Source organism: Budorcas taxicolor, chromosome 2, assembly GCF_023091745.1.
Source record: "Budorcas taxicolor isolate Tak-1 chromosome 2, Takin1.1, whole genome shotgun sequence".
Taxonomy (NCBI): Eukaryota; Metazoa; Chordata; class Mammalia; order Artiodactyla; family Bovidae; genus Budorcas; species Budorcas taxicolor.
The window spans coordinates 81595380-81616610 of record NC_068911.1 but is presented as its reverse complement, the minus strand read 5'-3'; the positions used below and the strand labels follow the sequence as shown (position 1 = coordinate 81616610).

The 21231-nt window shown below is 42.9% G+C and overlaps 1 protein-coding gene across 1 annotated transcript in view; it reads left to right on the top strand.

Annotated features, from left to right (window-relative positions):
* The window catches only part of TANC1 (tetratricopeptide repeat, ankyrin repeat and coiled-coil containing 1), a 244883-nt gene that overhangs the window by 151889 nt on the left and 71763 nt on the right, over positions 1 to 21231 (top strand). The window contains exons 5-7 of the mRNA XM_052657219.1: positions 2288 to 2392; positions 18462 to 18592; positions 19616 to 19802. Coding sequence (XP_052513179.1) covers positions 2288 to 2392; positions 18462 to 18592; positions 19616 to 19802 — 423 coding nt within the window. The remainder of the gene's footprint in view (positions 1 to 2287; positions 2393 to 18461; positions 18593 to 19615; positions 19803 to 21231) is intronic.

Below are 21231 nucleotides of genomic sequence, written 5' to 3'. Positions count from 1 at the left end.
CTGGTCTAGTGGTTAAGAATCTGCCTTCCAATGCAGGGGAATGCAGGTTCCATCCCTGGGCAGGGAACTAAAATCCCGCATGCCCCAGGGCAGCTAAGCCGGCATGCCACAAGAACAGGTCCCGCAGGCCTCCACCGAGACTCACTGCAGCCAAATAAATTTTAATTAAAAAAACTCCCTTTCTAACAGGGTTAAATCAATTAAGACAACCATATAGTTAACTCGGAGAAGGCAATGGTACCCCACTCCAGTACTCTCGCCTGGAAAATCCCATGGACGGAGGAGCCTGGAAGGCTGCAGTCCACGGTGTCGCTGAGTGAGACACGACTGAGCGGCTTCACTTTCACTTTTCACTTTCATGCATTGGAGAAGGCAATGGCAACCCACTCCAGTGTTCTTGCCTGGAGAATCCCAGGGATGGGGGAGCCTGGAGGTCTGCTGTCTGTGGGGTTGCACAGAGTCGGACACGACTGGAGCGACTTAGCAGCAGCAGCATGGTTAACTACTACATTAGTCATTTTAGAATCATGATTTCTAAAGTCTGAAATAATATCCTATTTGTCAAGCTCTATAAGCTTCTTTGATCTTGTAGCCTATTTTCGGTTCTGGTACATTATAACTGGCTGGGAATTAGATTATTTTTATAGTAGTGTAGACACTTTTGCAGTAAACCTTTAGGTGGCAGCATGTCTCACCATAAACCGCATTCTGAATAGAATTTCTCAGATGCATGAGACGTTTGACACAGGAGGATTTCAGAATCTGCCTGGCTCCCCCTGTCAGTGTGCAGTGCCGAGGCTGAGGTCCTGGGAGGGGCCGGGCTGTGTCTGAGGGCTGAACAGGAGAGAGAACTGTAGACCCCTGGCTGTAACTCATCCTCCACCTTCTCTTAGTGATGTGAAATGTTTCCTATCTCTGCAGCCTTATTAAAAGCACACTTTAAGTATAAGGCAACCAAGGAAAACAAGAGTCAAGTGGATGATTCTGGACCAAAGTGTAATGGGATGTTTGAAAGGACTGGACAGAGTAGGCAGTGTGTGCTGTTTTTTTAAAGCAGCTTCATTTAGATATAATTCACATACCATACAATCCACTCATTTGAAGTGTACACTGCAGCAGTTTTTAGTATATTCACAAGGTTTTGTACCATCACCACAACCTAATTTTAGATTATTTTTATCACCCCGGACTCCCTAGCCATCACCCCTCAAGCCTGCAGATCCCCCAGGCCCTGGTAACCATTCATACTCTGTTTCTGTAAATGTGCCTGTTCTGGACATTCCATTTGAATGGAATCATGTAGTATGTGGTCTTTGGGGACTGGCTTCTTTTACTGAGCAAAATATTTTCAGGCTTCGCCCATGTTTAGCATGAATCAGTACTTCCTTTTTATTGCCCAGTGATAAGTATATCACATTTTGTTGTCATCAGTTGATGGACATTTGGCTGTTAAAGAGTAATGTTACTAAGAGCATCCATGTACAGATTTTTGTCTGAATGTATATTTACACAGAAGTGGATTTATTGGACCATATGTGTAACCTTCTTGGGAACTGCCAAGCTGTTTTGCAAAGTGACCGTGCGTGTACATTACCACCAGCAATGTGTGATGGTTTCATGTAGCCTAATTCAGAATTTTAGATTATCTGATGATAAGTTGGGGTTGAAGAGGTGGTGAGAGAGATGATTAACAGGCACTCTGTGTCCCCAAATTGCATGCTGGGCTGACTGCTCTGCCTTCCCTCTTCTATGTCAGCTGCCAAGAAAGCAGCCGTCTTTTCTGCCCGGCACAATTGCCGTGTGTTACCAGGCTGATCAAACGCCTGCGTTCCATGGTTGCGCAGAGCATGTTAGTTACAGCCTGGCGGTTTGTGATCCTTGCCTCCTGACTTTGGGGAGATACCAGGCAACCTGATCGTCTTAGTCCCAGTTAGAGACAAATTCCAAGTTAAAAAATTCCTTCACCACGAGCCGCCCAGGTCCGAACATGTCAAAATCACTTCCGTGACATATACCAAAGACAGCTGCAGAGGCTGCATAGCAGAAGAGCTGCTTTTGTTTTTGTCAGAGTTTACATTCTGCAAGCTGAGCTTCCACCCATCTCTTTGGCAGCCCGGTCTGGACGTTGCCGCGTCTGTACTGAAATGACCGTGTGTGTGTTCACGGGAGGGGAAGGGGCTGGCTTTTTAGGCATCTCTGGGTTCTGGTAAGGACACACACTGTACATTCTGAAGCTTTGTTTGCAGCTGGAAAAAATTAGACACACTCAGATCTTTCCCTGCTACAGGTCCTGTCAGGAAGCCCAAGTATGTGGAAAGCCCCAGAGTGCCTGGAGATGCAGTCATAATCCCGTTCCGAGACGTGCCCAAGCCAGCAGAGCCCAGTGAGAATGGTAAGGATATGCTTGCAATGATTTCCACCCTAAAGATTTTACACTGTGACACTCCACTTTTGAGGGAAACTTGAGTGCCTCTTGTAGGAATCCTTCGCTAAACTGAATATATCTGGGAAGTGGTTTTCCTTGGGCAGTTAGAAAGATCTGTTAAGCTAATGTGAATTCTTTAGATTGTATACAGTGTAGGAATAGTGGTGCATAGGCATTGTTTAAGGATTGAGACTTATTTCCTGTTAATTTTGACCTCCCCAGTATGGGGGGATATAAAAAGCCAGCCAGAAGAATGCTTCTAAGATTTTTTTTTTTTAAGTTCTCCATCGTTTTAGAATATTTTAACCACAGGCTTTGGCTGAAAAGCTGAAACTGTAGCTGGACAAAGCTTATAATACCTAGCTTTCGTAAAAGCGCTTGGTAGCTTTTGAAAGCTGCTTATTTTTTTTAACATCAAAAGTTTTTCTTTAGAGAATGTTGAAGTAAAGACCAAAAAACCTTCCAAATTGATTGATACCTTTTCATGAAGGCACTTTATATTTTGCTTTTTTCCTTCTATCTGAAAATACATGTAACAGACAAAAGCTCTAGCATTTCATAGATATATTAATAGCACTTGATTTTTTTCATTGATTCGAGAATGGACCTGTTCGTTCCTGTCAGTGGGGGTGTTTCCCCAACTCACAACTCTAAAGTCTTTGTGTGTTTTGAATTTATATCCTATTTTGCTGCAGAAACACATGGTTAAGAATTCTGAGGAAAATGTGGAGAAGCCTATTGTACCTCCAATATGGACACAAGTTTATGTAGTAATGATGAAAGAGAAAAGTCCCCCGTATTTCCACCTTAGGAGAAATGGCATCCTTGTCTCTCTAATTGTGGGTGGGAAAGAGTACAGCTGTCCTTTGGTTTTCTGCCGCTGTGTGTGCATATCATGTGCTGGCCAAGGTGTAGTGAGGAGTGGGTGGGAAGTGTAAACTGTGATACGAACGTGGAGTGGGGTGGTGGTGGTGACAGTAAGGTTAAAAAGCAGCTGAGTGAGGGATTGGCAGAAAGTGAAAACCAGAAAGAGGTGTTCAGGGCGGGTGGGGGCCGAGGTGGGACCAGCAGCCCCACCGTTCTTCCTTCTGTCCAGGCCCGCAGTCATTTGGCGTCTGTGAGAGATTCACACTAGGATCTGTGCTGGGGAGGGGCAGGGCGCCAGGTGTGTGGTCTTGCAGAGGGGAGGATCCGCGGTGCTGTCTGGTTAGAACAGCCAGAGAACCTGCAAACACGAGGACCCTCCTGGTTGTGAGTTCACGTGTGCCGAGTGTCTGTGGGCTCATCTGTTCTCTCATTTCTATTCTGGGTATCAAAAAGAAAATGGAAACCTGTTCCTCTGAAGTGAATATCAATCATCTGAGTTTACTGAGCTGTCTGCCCATTTCAGACTAAGCCTGCCAACCTTTGCCCCTGTCCCCATTTGCCTGTGGAGTCCTGGTTGGTTACGCCCCTGGCATTTGACTGGTGTAGACTCCATGATATGACCCCTTGTTCCATGGGCGGGAGTCCTGCTGAGGTTCTGTATAGTGTTTAGGACTCCCTCTGGGGTAAGAATGAGGACAAATTTAGGATTTTTGTTGGGCAAAGAAATGAGGTTATAAATAGTTCCCACTGTCAACTCTTCTCCCCTTGTTCAAGGCAGAATTGACTTTCTTAGGGGAGAAGGTGTTCTTGTGCTTGGCTGCCAGCTGAGCTAAATTCAAGCAAAGTGATTGATGTTGCTGGTGTAGCCAGCAGTCTTCAGACACGCTTACTCCTGAGACCCTTGCTCTTGGATTTAGGCTCATCCTTCTCAGTGGGGACTGACATTGTGACATACCTGGGCTGCGAATACATATCAGGGATTTCCAGAAGTTTGCCTAGAATTAAGAGGCAGGGTACATTTCCTCTCTTTTAGGTGTCTGGGAAAGGGGTGTAGTTCATGCTTGTGGGCATGTAGTTTTTCAAGGGTTGCCATGATGCTGGTGGGATCCCCATCAGACTTATCTGCTGGTTGATGAAGAGGTGGTTGCCTAACAAAATTTAGCTTGATAATTGCTAAAGGTTGGCATGTTTTGTAATTCCCTATAGAATCCTTTACATTTCTGTGGGGTTAATGAAGTTTGCCACATTAAAGTATAAATTTTATGTCCAGGTCATTGAATCTAAAGGCAAAGCTAGAGCAAACGGAAACTAATTGAGTCTGAGTATTCATCCAAACATGGACAGATGCATGATGAGCTAAATTCTAATTTCTAGGCTTTCATAGCAGTAGTATCACTTAAGTTTTAATTTAAACCTTGGGCTTATACTTTACATACTTCCTTTGGGCATTTTTAAAAAAAAGTCTCTAAGACACTCTTCTGGATGCTGTCAGTAATAGCATTTTGGTATTCACCAGATGCACGAACTATTGAAAACAGCCCCTTGTGAAATACTTTTGGAATTTTTCATGGATTTGTGAAATATCAGGTTATTCCTAGATGTTTGAAATTCCCTTCCCAGACTAAACTGCCTTGCTTTATGGTTGTGTGGCTCCATAAATCCTTGACTCTTAGCTTTCTGAAATTTAAAGTAAAACAAAACGAGTGAGCACTTGGAATTTATGCATTAATTTATAAACAGTTGTATTTGTAATCTGCATATTTTAGCCATCTGGGAAGTGGGATATATGATATAGCAGGTGAACATGTTTGTTACAAGCAAAGAACCTGTTTATTAAAGTTTACACTAACCTGCAAACCTTTTCATGGAAAGATTCTACTTTATTCAGTATTTTTAAATGTGTTGGAAAAACAGCATTTTTTTCTTAGTCCTCAAACAAAATATAGTCCCCCTTTTCCTGTCAAATGATCCTAAGAAGCTTATATGTAGAGTAAGTTCTTCACAAATAAGCTTCCTGTTACTAGGCCAACATATTGTTAATGGGGAAAATGCTACCCACAGAACAATACCTCTGCCTTAAGGGAAAATTAAAAAAAACAAACAAACAGATAAATTAGGGAGGATTATTTAACTGTAATAGTATTCACAGCTATGCTTTTCTTGAATTCGGGGCCGCCTTAATCTGTTTAGGTTTGCTTCGATCTATCCTTGCTACTTAAAGCTTTGATGGGAAAGGGTGAGAAAGTTTTAGTCTTATGAGTCATTGTTTGATGAAGATCAATCCAAAATATGATGAAACTTTTTTTCTAGCCATCTGGTTAACAAGTAGAGCTAACATATGAAACAGAAGAATAATTAAATGCAGAACTATCTTACTGGGAGGAGTGAATCCTTTTTTAGATATGTTTCAGTAAATATTGGTACCTTATGTTTTTGATGACTATATTAGACATTCAGAAAGATGTAAAGAATGAAAAAGGTATAAAGAATATGATACCTGTCTACCCACTACACAGTTTAAGAAGGAAAACATGACCTTTTTTCCTCCTGATCACTTTCCTCTTGCTTTCCCAAGAGGTAACTTGGCTCCTGCTAATTTAAATTCCAGCTTCTTAGAATGGTGTTGCACCACTTGACCAATGGTTGAATAAGGTTTTAGCTCGATAGAAGTATAGAAAGGGAAACATCCCTGGTATGTGTGCAGTGGAACAGAGACTAGAGTAGAATAGCCATTCGTTCTGCATTTCCTTGAATAAAAAATTCTTGTGCTGTGAAAAGAATTGTGTTGGATGCTATTTGAGATAGCCTTTCAAGCATAGATCCTTTTCTCGGAGCCTCAGAGTCTGGGCAGGGATTAAAGACTTATATATACAGAGTAACTATAGTGTGGGGGCGGGGGAGTAGTGTTGACTAATCTAAGCTGTGTGACAAATCCTGTGCAGTTGGAGGTGCTGTGCCAGGAAAAACTTGCTTGGAGTCCTGTGCATTAAGATTCACCTGTCAGCAGAGTTTAGGATGGAGTGGGGGCAGGAAGGGGACTGCAGTCATGGAGAATGGTTAGAAAATGATTTCAGTAGTTACGTGAGAGACTAAGATCTCAAATTATCCATAGAACACGATCAGGAAAGAAGTGAGGGGTGGGAAGATTCCCAAGAGATCACAAGGATGTGGGAGCTGTGAGAGACGAAGATGATGACTTCAGAGTTTTGGGACTGCATTAAATGGACACTCAGTTTCAGGCGTGTTGAGTTTGAGGTTTGGAAACATCCAGGCAAAGACGTCCTCTGAATAGCTGGAAAAATCAAACTGGGGCTTCAGAGTTCAGGAGGGAACCTGGGTAGCCTTTTGCCTAGAGTGGATGTGATGAGACAGGGTATACTACACTAGGGAAATCAGTCCTGGGTGTTCACTGGAAGGACTGAGGCTGAAGCTGAAACTCCAGTCCTTTGCCACCTGATGGGAAGAGCTGACTCGTTAGAAAAGACCCTGATGCTGGGGAAGATTGAAGGTGGGAGGAGACAGGGATAACGACAGAGGATGAGATGGTTGGATGGCATCACTGACTCGATGGATATGAGTTTTGAGTAAGCTCTTGGAGTTAGTGATGGACAGGGAAACCTGGAATGCTACAATCCATGGAGTCGCAAAGAGTTGGACACGCAGCTGAGTGACTGAACTGAACACTAGGAAAAAGGTCATTGAAAGAAGAGACCTAAAAACCTTTGATATTTTATTCTTGAGCTGTGACTAACATGAAAGAAGCACAGCTAAAGGGTAGGAAAACCAACAAGACCACACAGTATCCATGAGTTTCCCTTCTGTCTGATGTGAAAGTTGTTACTTCCTTCCTTGGAGGACAGAATATGTGCCAAGGTCAAACATATACAAGAGGCTTCCTGTTCAAGATGGTGGAGTAGAAGGACAGGCATTTATATCCTCCTGCGAGTGCACCAAAGTTGCAACTAGTTGTTGAACAGCCATTGACGGGAGGACACTGGAACCCACCAAAAAAAGATACCCTACGTCCAAAGACAAAGAAGAAGCTGCAGCAAGATGGTAGGAAGGGCATAATCATGATAAAATCAAATCCTGTATCCTCTGGGTGGGTGGCACACAGACTGGAGAACAATAATACCAAAGAAGTTCTCACACTATTATGAAGGTTCTGAACCCAACATCAGGCTTCCCAGCCTGGGGATCCTAAAAAGGGACTGGCAGTCCCCAGGAAATATGACCTTAAGGAACAGCAGTATCTGGTAATAAGCCTTCCAGAGGACTGAGGGAAACAGAGATGCCAGTCTTGGAGAGCACAAACAAAATTTTCCATGCACTAAGACCCAGAGGAGGGAAGCAGTGACCCCGCCAGGAGACTGAACCAACCCTGCTCATGTTGGAGGGCCTCCTGTGGAGGTGTGGGTCGGCAGGGGCACTGGAAGGTCCCCCTTGGTGTATACCCAGCTGGAGTTAGCCATTAACTCTACCATAAAGCCTGTAGACCCCAGGGCTGGGGTCAAACTCAGTCCAAACAACTACCAGGGAGGGAGCCCAACCCCACCCATTAGCAGATAATTGGATTAAAGCTTTACTGAGCAAGGCCCTGCCCACCAGAGCAAGACCATCTCCAGTGCCTCCCATCTCCAGTGCCTCCCATCTCCAGTGCCTCCCATCAAGAAGCTTACACAAGCCTCTTAGTCTCCTTCATCAGAGGGCAGACAGAAGCAGCAAGAAGCACAGTGTCACAGCAGCTAAAACAAAAACCATATTACAGAAAGTTAGTCATGATGAAAAAGAAGAAAGTTATGTCCCAGATGGAGAGACAAGATAAAATCCCAGAGAAACAACTAAATGAAGTAAAGATAGGCAACTCTCTAGAAAAAGAATTCAGAATAATGATAGTGAAGATGATCCAGGATCTTGGGAAAAGAATGGAGGCAAAGATTGAGAAGATGCAAGAAATGTTTACCAAAGGCCTAGAGGAACTAAGGAACAAACAAGCAGAGATGGATAATAAACTAGAAGGCATCAACAGAAGAACAACTGAGGCAGAACAGATAAATGACCTGGAGAATAGAATGGTGGAAGTCACTGCCAAAGAGCAGAATATAGAAAAAAGAATGAGAAGAAATGAAGACAGCTTAAGAGACCTCTGGGACAGCATTAAATGCACCAACATTCACATTATAGGAGTCCTAGAAGGAGAATAGAGAGAGAAAGGACCTGAGGAATATTTGAAAATAGCTGAAAAAATTTTGAACTTGGGAAAGGAAATATTCAACCAAGTTCAGGAAGCACAGAGAGTCCCAGGAAGGATAAACCCAAGGGGGAACACACAGAGACACATAGTAGTCAAACTGACAAAAATTAAAGACAGATAGAATCTTAAAACAATAAGGGAAAATGACAAATAACATACAAGAGAACTCCCTTAAGGCTATCAGCTGACTTCTCAACAGAAACTCTGTGAGCCAGAGGAAGTGGCATGATATATGTAAAGTAATGAAAGGAAAGAACCTACAGCCAAGAATACTCTACCCAGCAAAACTCTCCTTCAGATTTGATGGAGAAATCAAAAGCTTTCCAGACAAGCATAAGTTAAGAGAATTCAGCACCACCAAATCAGCTTTAGAACAAATGCTAAAGGACCTTCTCTAGGCAGAAAGCACAAGGAAAAGACCTACAGAAAGTAAGCCCAAAATAATTAAGAAAACGGTAATAGGATCATACATATTGATAATTACCTTAAATGTAAATGGATTAAATGCACCAACCAAAAGACATAGACTGAGTGGGTGGATGAAAACTTGTGCATATATGCACTTCCACTTACATCACTCTGCTCGACACCCCCCAAATTGTATGTAACTATTTTATATTGTTAAGTTAGTCCTATTCCCATTATGGCTTACAATTGTAATTATCTTTTATTTTTTGTCTGGCTATTGATTGTGAAAGCTGATAAACATTTTTTTGCTTTTGTGATGATGTAACTATTACTCACTTAATACCATTGTATCATGATTGGTCAACAGGAAAATAATAGACCTCTGTCTCACCAAAGCTAGGATCTAATAGAAAAACCCATAATCACTTTTAAAAATCCAGATGTGTATCACAATTATCTTGAAACTTTTTGAAAAATACAAATGCTCAGGTATTGCTTTTTTCTCCAGAGCTCCAGATATGTTTCTAGTGAGCAGTCATGTTTAAAAACATTTGGACTATGTGATTATCTTTTACTTTTATCTAGTTTGTTCCACTTTTCTATTTCATATTCAGTGCTACCATTTCATTAGTTTATGTTCTCAATTTCTCCATCTCTCTTTTTTTTAATGTTCTTTCTCAAGCCTTTATCAAGTGTAGTAGAAAAACTTTTGTATATGTATATTTATAAATATGTATAATATATATATCTTAGAAAACTTATGCATTTTTGCCTAAACTAAAAAATTATGACATTTTGATTCTACTTGTTTGACTTAGTATGAGTAGAATGCTAGATTTCTAATTAAAAAATAGATATGCAACAAAGGTTTACTGTATAGCATAGGGAACTATAGTCAATATCTTGTAATAACCTATAATGGGAAATAATTTCAAAAATAATATATGTGCATATGTATAACTGAATCACCTTGTTGCACACCGGAAACATTGTAAATCACCTATACTTCAATTAAAAATACATATATACACACACGCATACACACACAGGGAAGTCAAAAAAGGAGACGGACCATTAAAAAAAGTTACTGTGCCTAATATGGCCATCTCAGGAGCCTTGGGCAAGTGAATGAGTTTAAGTTGTGGGTATGTGATAAAGAAATAGAATTGATGAGGGTAAACTACATCTCTTTTACCCCCAAAGAGTTGAGAAAGTAATGGAAAATGAGAGATCAGTTAGTAGGATGAAAGTGAAAGTGAAAGTGAAGTTGCTCAGTCGTGTCTGACTCTTAGCGACCCCATGGATGGTAGCCTACCAGGCTCCGCCATCCATGGGATTTTCCAGGCAAGAATACTGGAGTGGGCTGCCATTTCTTTCTCCAGGGATCCTACCCTCTAGTAGGATGAGGGTATGTGCAATTATGATTTTATTTGTTATTTTAAAGAAAGAGAATTTAGTACAGTTCAACATTTAAAGACTCTGCGAGTGTGGTACATGGACTTCTAGGCATCCACAAGACCCTTGCAGGGATCTGTGAAGTCACCACTCTTTTCATAATAACACTTGATATTTCCATTTCTTTTACATTGACATTTGTGATGGTGCAAGAGCAATTGTTGGTAAAACTTCCAATGCCTTAGCACATGTCAGGGTAGGGGCACCTGCTATTATTCTAGGGCTGCATGTGGGTTTTTTTTTTTTTTAAACACCACCCACTTGCATCAGAAATAATAGTTCACTGAAAAATGTCCTTGATGAAGCCGCCAAAACAATGAATTTTAAGCCCTGGCCCTTGAATACCCACCTTTTAAATATCTGGTGAGATGAAATTGGAAGTCTGCAGAAAGTGTGTCTACTGTGTGCTGAAGTATGATGGCTGTTTGAAGGGAAAGCACATGTGTGACTGAATTGCAAGCTGAACTAGCCATTCAAAAAAAAGGGGGGGAACATCATATTTACTTGAAAGTACTCCTGACAAATCTTAGTTATTCCAAATTGGGTAGTTTGTATATATTTTCTCAAAAAGGAACAAAATGAGCATGTCGCTTCTATGAAAAAACAAAAACAAAAACACACCTGGCAGGGTTTAGTTGCCAGTGATAAAAATTGACCTTTTGAGTGAAAATTAGGTTTGGGGGAATTTGCACCTGTCACAGTGAGTGTGATGGTTTCTCAGGATTTTTCTATTGAGATCTGTGGTGATGTTAATGAATGTGATATTTTGGTGTTGTATAATAAAATGTGTCAACACTTGCAAGAGCTGCAAAACCAGTATTTTCCAAATGACCCAATACATGGTGTTACAAAATCTTGCATGGGTAAAATCCATTTGAAGCATAAAACACACCATTGGATTTTCTTTTAACAGAGTACAGAAAGTTCATTGATTCAGATTCAGAGTCAACACTGGAACTGACCTTTAAGAAATTGCTCCTTGTCAAGTTTTGGGGTGGTATCAAAGAAGAATATCTGTAATTAACTGGAGAGGTTCCTCCCTTTCCCAAAGACAAAGCCCTCTGAAGCCACAGTTCTTCACATGCTTCAACCCAAAGAACCTATCGCAACAGAGTGAATGCAGAAGTAGACATTAGAATCCAACTATCTTCTACTAAATCAGATGTTAAAAAGAATTTGCAAAAATTTAAACTATGCCATTCTTAAGTAACTTTTTAAATTGAAAATATGGTTGTTGTTCTAAAAGTGTTATTTGTTAAAATGTAATTTTTAACTTAAAATGGATTAACATAGATTTTTAAATTCCTAATTTTAATTTCTAACATGGTGAATATCATGGACATAATCCACATAAGCCTAAACTCTTTGGAGTCCTTAATTTTTAACGGTGAGCTCTGACACCAGAAATTTGAGAACCACCAGCTTGGAGAAGGAGAACATAAAAATAGATGAGAAAATTGATTCAGAGTCTAATTGTTATCTAGACTGAAGAGGATGAGGACCAGAGAGAAAAAGGCTAATTCAGGAAACACTTTGAAAGAGGAAATGGTAAGATTTGGTGGCAGTTTCAGTGTGGGATGCATGAGATGAAAAACTTAAAGATAACTTATATGATAATGTCTCTTCGGAAAAATTAGAGATACCAAAGGAACATTTCATGCAAAAGATGGACATAATAAAAGACAGAAATGGTATGGATCTAGAAGCAGAAGATATTAAGAAGAGGTGGCAAAAATATACAGAAAAGCTGTACAAAAAAGATCTTAATGATCTGAATATTAACAGAAGCAGAAGTTATTAAGAAAAGGTGGCAAAAAAAAAATACAGAAGAACTGTACAAAAAAAGATCTTAATGATCCGGATAACCACAGTGGTGCGATCATTCACCGAGAGCCACACATCCTGGAGTGCAAAGTCAAGTGGGCCTTCTGATGCATCACTACAAACAAAGCTAGTGGAAGTGATGGAATTCTCACTGATCTACTTCAAGTCCTAAAAGATGATGCTGTTCAAGTGCTCTACTCAGTATGCCAGCAGATTCGGAAAACTCAACAGTGGCCACAGGACTGGAAAAGGTCAGCTTTCATTCCAATCCCAAAGAAGGGCAATGCCAAAGAATGGTTAAACTATCACACAGTTGCACTCATTTCACATGCTAGCAAGGTCATGCTCAAAAAAAAGCTAGGCTTCAACAGTTCATGAGCTGAGAACTTCCAGATGTTCAAGCTGGATTTAGAAAAGGCAAAGGAACCAGAGATCAAATCACCAGCATCCGTTGGATCATAGAAAAAGCAAGGGAATTCCAGAAAAACATCTACTGCTGCTTCATTGACTACGCTGAAGCCTTTGACTGTGTGGATCACAACAAACTGTGGAAAACTCTTAAAGAGATGGGAATACCAGACCACCATACCTGCCTCCTGAGAAATCTATATGCAGGTCAAGAAGCAACAGTTAGGACCGGACCTGGAATAACAGACTGGTTCCAAATAGGAAAAGGAGTACGTCAAGGCTGTATATTGTCATCCTGCTTATTCAACTTATATGCAGAGTATATCATGTGAAATGCTGGGCTGGATGAAGCACAAGCTGGAATCAAGATTGCCGGGAGAAATATCAATAACCTCAGATATGCAGATGACACCACTCTTATGGCAGAAAGTGAAGAGGAAGTAAAGGGACTCTTGATGAAGGCGAAAGAGGAGAGTGAAAGAATGCGCACTGATTCAAAACTCAGCATTCGGAAGACGAGGACCATGGCATCCAGTTCCATCACTCCGTGGCAAATAGATGGGGAAACAGTGGAAACAGTGACCGACTTTATTTTCTTGGGCTCCAAAATCACTGTGGATGGTGACTGCAGCCATAAAATTAAAAGATACTTATTCCTTTGAAGAAAAGCTATGACAAATCTAGACAGTGTATTAAAAAGCCAGAGACATTACTTTGGCAACAAAGGTCTGTCTAGTCAAAGCTATGGTTTTTCCAGTACTCGTGTATGGATATGAGAGTTGAATCATGAAGGCTGAGCGCTGAAGAACTGATGCTTTTGAGCAGTGGTGCTTGAGAAGACTCTTAAGAGTCTCTTGGACTGCAAGGAGATCAAACCAGTCCATCCTAAAGGGAATCAGTCCTGAATATTCATTGAAAGGCCTGATGCTGAAGCTGAATCTCCAGTACTATGGCCACCTGATGTGAAGAACCGACTCGTTAGAAAAGATCCTAATGCTGGGAAAGATTGAGGGCAGGAGGAGAAGGGGATGACAGAGAATGAAATGGTTGAATGGCATCACTAACTCAATGGACATGAGTTTGAGCAAGCACCAGGAGCTGGTGAAGGACCGGGAAGCCTGGCGTGCTGCAGTCCATGAGGTCGAAAAGAGTCGGACACAACTGAGCAACTGAACAACAATATGATAGCTGTGTTTTCATGTTGCAGACTAGAAACCTGTTATTAACAGCACTAGATCAGGTGCCTAGATAGATGCTCCTCTATAAATAATATTTTTGGAAATTCAGGGAGGAGGGAATGGTGATGGCTTAGGAGAGGGAGCAACCAGAAAGAAACTGGAAAAGGTTTGTGGAGAAGGCAAGGACAGCAACAGGTTTAGCACAAAGCAAGTCCTAGACAGGTAGAGGCAGAGAGGGAGGGATTTAACATCAGTCAAGGCTGTGTAGCACTTAACAGACTTGATCAGAAGTACTGTCTTGGAAGCTTGATGTTAAGTCAGTGGTTCAAGGCTATGTGCTCGTGAATGGCCAGACATCATCAACAACACTCAGTGCTCTGTTGAGTTTGAGGAGGAGGAGAAGGGAGAAATGGTGGCATGAGAAGACTCTTAAGAGTCCCTTGGACTGCAAGGAGATGCAACCAGTCCATGCTAAAGGAGATCAGTCCTGAATATTCATTGGAGGGCCTGATGCTGAAGCTGAGGCTTCTCTTGGCGGCGTGATCACTGGTAATCCTGAAGGACCTCTGCAGGCCTAGTAGAGTCTGGCTTTAAGAAGAGGGAACTACTAGATGGGAAGTGAGCAGTAGATGTGGGCCAAGTTGGAACAGTTTGATACTCAGCCGAAGGAGAGAATTTGTTGTTTTGAAGGGATAGTGTGTTCAGAGACAGTTAAATTAAGGCAGGAAAATTGTAGATAGAAACGCATTTTTATGTAAGAGAAACATGTGCGCATTAAATATGAATAGGGAGCCACGGGCTTCCCTGGAGGCTCCTCCAGTAAAGTCCTCACCAGCAATGCGGGAGACCTGGGTTCAGTCCCTGGGTAGGGAGATCCCCTGGAGGAGGGCATGGCAACCCACTCCAGTATTCTGCCTGCAGACTCCCATGGACAGAGGAGCCTGGACGGCTGCAGTCCACAGGGTTGCAGAGAGTCGGACACGGGTGAGCAGCCGACCGAGCACAGCACGTGAGAACAGAAAGTGAAGTGACGATAGTGAGAAAGTGGGCTCCTAGTGTTAAATTTGGTACAAATAGTGACCACCTTTGATACAGTGTGTTATTTCAAAGATAATTGGTTTATTAGGTGTTTCTCGTATTTGTTTTGAACTTCATAATCAAAAAGAAATGGATGATGGCTGCTTCCAAGCTGGGGAAATTGAGGTTTGGAGAGGCTCACCCAGGAAGGAGTCCAGAATAGCTTTAGTGTGGAGTCCTTTCCTCTGAGCCTGTGGGGGGAAGGTAGAGGGGATGGTTATAAGGGGCACACACAGGTTTGAAGTTAGGATGGCGGTAACTGGGGAGACAGTCACTTTGTGGACCGTACCTGGATGTTGGTACCCTAAATGTGATCCAGTAAGTGTGAATAGTCAGAAGGAGCCAGGCAGGGAGTGATTGAAGAAATCCCCTTTGCTTTTTTCCACATGATTATTCCACACTGGTTTGAAAGCAAGGATTGCCTGAGAACATTATTGGGAGGACAATCACTGTCAGCTTACCTATGGGATCCTAGGGAGTATGAGGCTGATTACTCGCTCAGCTTCAGATACAGCCATCATAAATGTGTTGGATATTTATTGGGTTGACCAAAAAGTTTGTTTGTTTGGATTTTCCATAAGATGTTACAGAAAAACCTGAACAAATTTTTTGGCCAACCCAATAAATGTATGAGATAGCAGAGCATTGCTAAGAGATGAGGTCTTTCTCTCCAATCCTCAGCCCATTTGTATTGGGTAAGGTAACCCATAATTGATGAGTGATTTAGTGTTAACCACATGAATGGAAATAGACCCTCTAGAGTATCCCATTTGGATTTTGGTGTGGAAGTCATTTTGGAATCGTTAGCTCAAAGAAAATTCTTTCTGACTGTTCAGATCTCAGTATTTGGTGACTGACTATAAAAGGAGAAATGCATTTCCATTTCATAGTCACGTGTATCAGTGTGTGCTCCCAGGCAGCTCGTCTTCCCCAAAATGGCACTGTCATACTTCACCCAGGAGTCCTTCTGCCAGAATGAAAAGTTTAGCAAGAGAGGGCCCTGTGCATTAGGGAAGGAAAGATGAAGACAGCTTGATGTGGATTAAGAAACTCAGACTGAAGGGGACTTCTGAGGAGAAGGTCACTAGGATGACATTTTAGTAGAAAGAGTAAGACGAAAAGACAGTTGGAAAGCTTTTGGAATTACAGTGGCTTAATGGATGCCAAAACTTCAGTACAGAACGTCTGTTCATTCATCCCAAACCCGGGTAGAGTTTTGGAGCTTTGGTAACAACAAAGTTCAGGTTGAACAGTTAAGAGAACAAGTTGATGATGAGTTTGGATGTCCTTTGTGTATCTGGGCAACTGCGACGGCCACTGCTCCCCAACTTGCCTGAAGGGGGATAGTTTGGATGACTAGTTGTCTTTGAATTTGTGTGTACACACGCACACACACAGACACACACACTTAAACTGAAAACCTTGACAGCCTGGTGTGAGTCTGCTATCCTAGCCCGCCCCGCTTCAGGCCCTACATGGGATGCTGGTCTCACAGTTGACAGTTGCGGTCCTGTTTGTCAACAGAGTGGATTTTGTGGCAGCAGCTGCCAACTGGGAGTCATTTCTGGCTCTTTCCTCAGAGTGTTTCAAGTTGAACCAGAAGGTAGACATTCTGGGGCAAGTCACAATTGGGTCACAGTGCAGAGACTGTTTTGAACAGAAAGGGGGGTGTGGAGTAGGGAAATGGCTGAGTTCTGGCCGCTCCCCCACTTCTTCCCCTTTCCAGCTGCATCCTGTTCTCCCTGCAGTCCAGCTGCCACCCAAGATAAAGTGGCTGCCCTGCTAGAGCCTAAGGGCAAGGAGGGCGGCACCGATCCTGTTGTGAAGTGGTCCAGCCCTTGGGTGTGCCTGGACTATGCTGCTTTGGTTGGGTTCCTGCTTTCCTTTCACCAGTGCCCAAGTATCTTAAGAGTCAAAATGTGGTTGGAGATCTGTGGTGGGAAGGAATCTTCTGTAGGGTGGCTTTCAGGGTGTGGTTGGGCCGCCCTGGGGTGGCTCCCTTACCCCTGTCATTGGCTTGGGGCCACTGCTCTTTCATATTAAGAGTTTATTGCAAATGATCCAGAAACATCAGGGCTCTTTCAACCCACAACAATCAAGTCTTGATTAATTTTACCCCTGCAGTATGCTACAGCAAATGAAAAACATCCAGGCTGGGAAACAGCTGTTCTCACCCTAAACATTGGGAGCTTTTGAGAGCAGGCAAGGGCGGGGGGTACTTTTCCTTCCTTGAGGATACAACTAATTGAACTTCCCTTGTAGCTACCATCCTGCAAGCATGACTTAGCAAAACTGATAATGTGGGTGAGAATAATAAAGATGGTCTTTCTCAGCTCTGCTTATATTGTCTTTTGTATTTTCTTACAAAAGGCAAAGTTAGCATTGAACTTTGGTGATGATACTGTGTCACAGGTAATATTTCAGATTTTATTTTTCCTCATTTTATGTTTCTATAACCTATTACCCATTATCTGCAGATTCCACATCCAGGGAACTTTGGTTCATGAATGTATGGATCTAGGTACCTAGAAAATTAACAAAAAGCAACAAAACATGAAGATGAATGACTGTTACAGATTGCTTGTTGTTCTTAAGTTCTAACTGTGTAAGCACAGTTGCTTTATACATTATTTCGTTCCCTGATGGAAGCTGGGCTGGCTTAAAACTGTAAGAGAGGTGTTGGAATGAAGTGAATATCATCTTGTCGACCATCATTAAGTCCCCTTAGAGTTTGGATACAAGATTAACCTACAGCTCAACACTTAAATCCAACAATGAAGTTCTCTTGAGTGCACAAAGCACGATGACCAACCTTAAGGAGACCAGAGGAAGGCATGGCTTCCACACATGCCCTGTGACTGTCAGGTGAAACATGCTTCCAGCATGGCTATGGAGTGTGCTGAAAGCACATCCAGGTTTTCTACGTCTCCTCATGGACAGCAGGGTGTACTCCTGGGTCCTGTCTCTTGGGGCACAGTTTACTGGGACTTAAGATCTTTGTTTCAGCATGGATCCCTGATGACTGACCCTTGGGTTTGAATCCTGGTTTTGCCTTGCACTCCTAAGGAGTGTGCACAGATTGGCATGGTTGTGCCCCTGCCTTGCTTAATGAGAGCTTGCATTTCAGTTTCCTCCCAGCGTCCAAGTGCCTCTGCCAGCATGCCACTTGGGTTTTCCTTTATTTCAGCCTTCTGTGGGCATTGGACACATGGTGCCCTTCAAGAATAAGATGAAGAGTAGGCCTTTTCTGCCTTTGGTGTCTCAGATACCCATTTCTCATGACATGGAAATAGGACTTGCTATCAGATAATGATACTGTACCTTTGGATTCGGGTCAAGAGTTTCACCCTGTGCATTTGGTTTTTCCCTTTCACTATTTTCTTAACCTGTCACAGTCTCTTAATTAGAATGTATTGCTAGGGGACAGGCAGCCCACTGTCAAACTTTGTGCCTTTTATAAAAATACACAAAAGCACCAGACAAGCAGCTGTAATGCCAAGTCCTCCAGATGCGATACTGAAATTCCCGAGAGGGGTGTCTTCATTGTTTTCTTTCTTTGTTCCAGAAGCAAAGGCCGATAATGAACCGAGCTGTTCGCCGGCAGCTCAAGAACTGTTGACAAGGCTGGGATTTTTACTGGGAGAAGGGATCCCAAGTGCCACACATATAACCATTGAAGAAAAAAATGAAACCATGGTAATGCCCGAGGAAGATACTGCATGTCATATCTGCTTGGAGGATGAAGACGGCATAATTGTCTTGCCTCCTCCCTGAGTGGGGAAGTTGTTGTTCAGACCAGATGAGTCTGGGCCATTGTGTATTGACATTCATTTCAGCAGCTTGTTTGTGAACCTTTGTAGTAGGGATGGGGAGAAACAGAGGGTGCAGACCTTACAGAAATGTCCACATTACCCTTTTGGTCACCACCCAGAGAAGAGTAACTGAACTGAAGTGGCGGAGAGAATTCCTTAGGAATGATGCTGCTTTTATCTTGATAGCTCCATTCTTTTCATCCAGCTGCTTTGGTATGCACCTTCCTGTGCTTTTTTTTTTTTAATTGGTTGAGACTTTGGAGGGTCAGTGAGGTGAGGAAAAGATTTATAGGAGATGAATGGAAACAAAATAAAATAAGATCAAAAGGTTCATCTTCGGAAGAGCACTCCCCTTCCTAGGGAGCGGTAGCCTGCCACATCCGAGATGAGAAGTGTACTTCTGAATAGCAACGAGGGGCCAGAGCCTCTGCCCCTTCGAGGGTCTCCGCGAGGGTGTCAGGCGTTGATTGAGAGCGCAGTGGCCACCAGTCTCCTTCCCTGGATCGCAGAGCCCATAAATCTTCCAAAAATTGAATCAGGTTGTGGTGCTCGTGATACATTACAAAACCAGAGTTCCCAGATTTTCCACACAGAGGTCAAAGAACCCATTTGTCTTCTGCAGAGTTTAAATGAAAGGAAGTCTGCCTGTTTGCTGCTTCTGCTTTACAAATGTTCGTTCCCACTAAATTATTTCCAAGACTGCCCTCTTAAGAAAAAAGATCACAGGGAGGCAAACAGAACTAGGGAGATTTCTCTTTTAAATTTTGGAAGACCGTATATACTAAGATCCCTGGATTGTAAAAAAGAAAACCTGTTTTCCATTTTCCTGTTTGTTTTCAATGCTAAAACCATGAGGCTACAAAGGGGTGTGTGGACACGCTAACCCCTGCTTCCGCTCATCTTGCAGTGCACAGCCCTGAGCCAAGGCATCAGCCCTTGCTCCACTCTTACAAGCAGCACCGCCTCTCCCAGCACCGACAGCCCCTGCTCAACCTTGAACAGCTGTGTCAGCAAGACGGCAGCCAACAAAAGTCCCTGTGAGACCGTTAGCAGCCCTAGTTCCACCCTGGAAAGCAAGGACAGTGGAATTATAGGTAAGACGCTCTCTGCTCGGTCATGTGACGGCTCCATGCATTTCAGCCAGAGCATTCACCAGGCTCTTCTTACGAGGGTTTTAGCGTGTGCGGTCTGTGAAGGTCAGCCTGCCCGGACTACCCTGTCCTTTGCAGATAGCACTTCCACGGCCAGCTGAGCAGTTGAAACATTGGCTTTTATGTTCCCTCGTGTTTATTTGATAACCCTGGACTCATGTGGTAAAAAATTTTCCACATCAGGTCTGGCCTATGACATTAAAAATATCTTCCCTTGTCACTAATCCACTTGATGGGTATTGGGTCTGCATAGGACACACCACAGGACAATGGAGTCCCTGCATATTGAGAAGTCTTCCCAGCCGGATCTCAAGGTCACTGATCTTCCCACTTATGCCCATGTATTTGTTCTTTCGTTTCTTCTAATGGCGTCTGACCACTGTCTGGAGGCCTGGAGTTTCTAAGTAGCCAGCCCCCCCAACACCCACATCCACGCCTGCGAAGTACATGTGGACGTGCTGAGCTGATTGTCTGGAGTCGCAGAGTACAGTCGTGACTCTTAGGCTGGTTGGCTAGGTGACGTGAATGTTTAATTGAGTTCTTGGCATACTTCTTTTAAGGAAATCGCAAGTAAGGCTTCTGATGAGTTCAGTCGTTTCTTAGTCCCAGGTGCACAACAGAATCAACCGGGGAATTTAAGAGCCCCTGTTTTTACCCCCCATCCCAGAAGGAATGCGTTTGCATTTCTGCAGGTGGGCCGGGGCGGCTGTGTGTCCTGGTCTACAGCCTGGTGCCTTGGGGGTGGGCTGTTCGGGCTTCCCCTGCTCTCAGGCCATGCTGCTGTCTGACACTGGTGCCCTCCGGCAGCTCAGCCCTTTCCCTGCTGCTGAGTGATGCACATGTTTTTGAGGGATATTTTATGTTTTATTATTGGAAGGAACCCCACTTCCTTCCACGTTAATATGTAACCAAATGCAGTGACATTTGAGCTCTTTGTTTTCTTCAGTCACCTGCAATTTCTTTCATGTGTAATTTGAAAAACCAAACTGCAGGTTCATCCAGTTTGTATTTTGGAGATTGCCTCAGAAGATACGTGAGATACCTGGACTGGGTTATGAAGTTCTTGGTGTCGCCCCCTTAACAGCTCTTGTGAGGGGCTCCGCAGCAAGAGGAAGGCAAGCCTGTTGCCTCAGTTTTCTCTTGGATCAGGATTTTCAATGGGTTTTGTTTCATTTTTAATTGTCTCCTTGAGATATAATTTCCATGCCACAGTATTCATCCGTTTAAACCTTTGAGTGGCTTGTGTTTATTCAGAATTGTGCAACCATCACCACAATCTGATTTTGGAATATTTTTACCACTTCAAAAAGGAACTCTGTACTCTTAGAAGTCATACCTCATTTCCCTGCATACACCAGACCTACTCACCGGG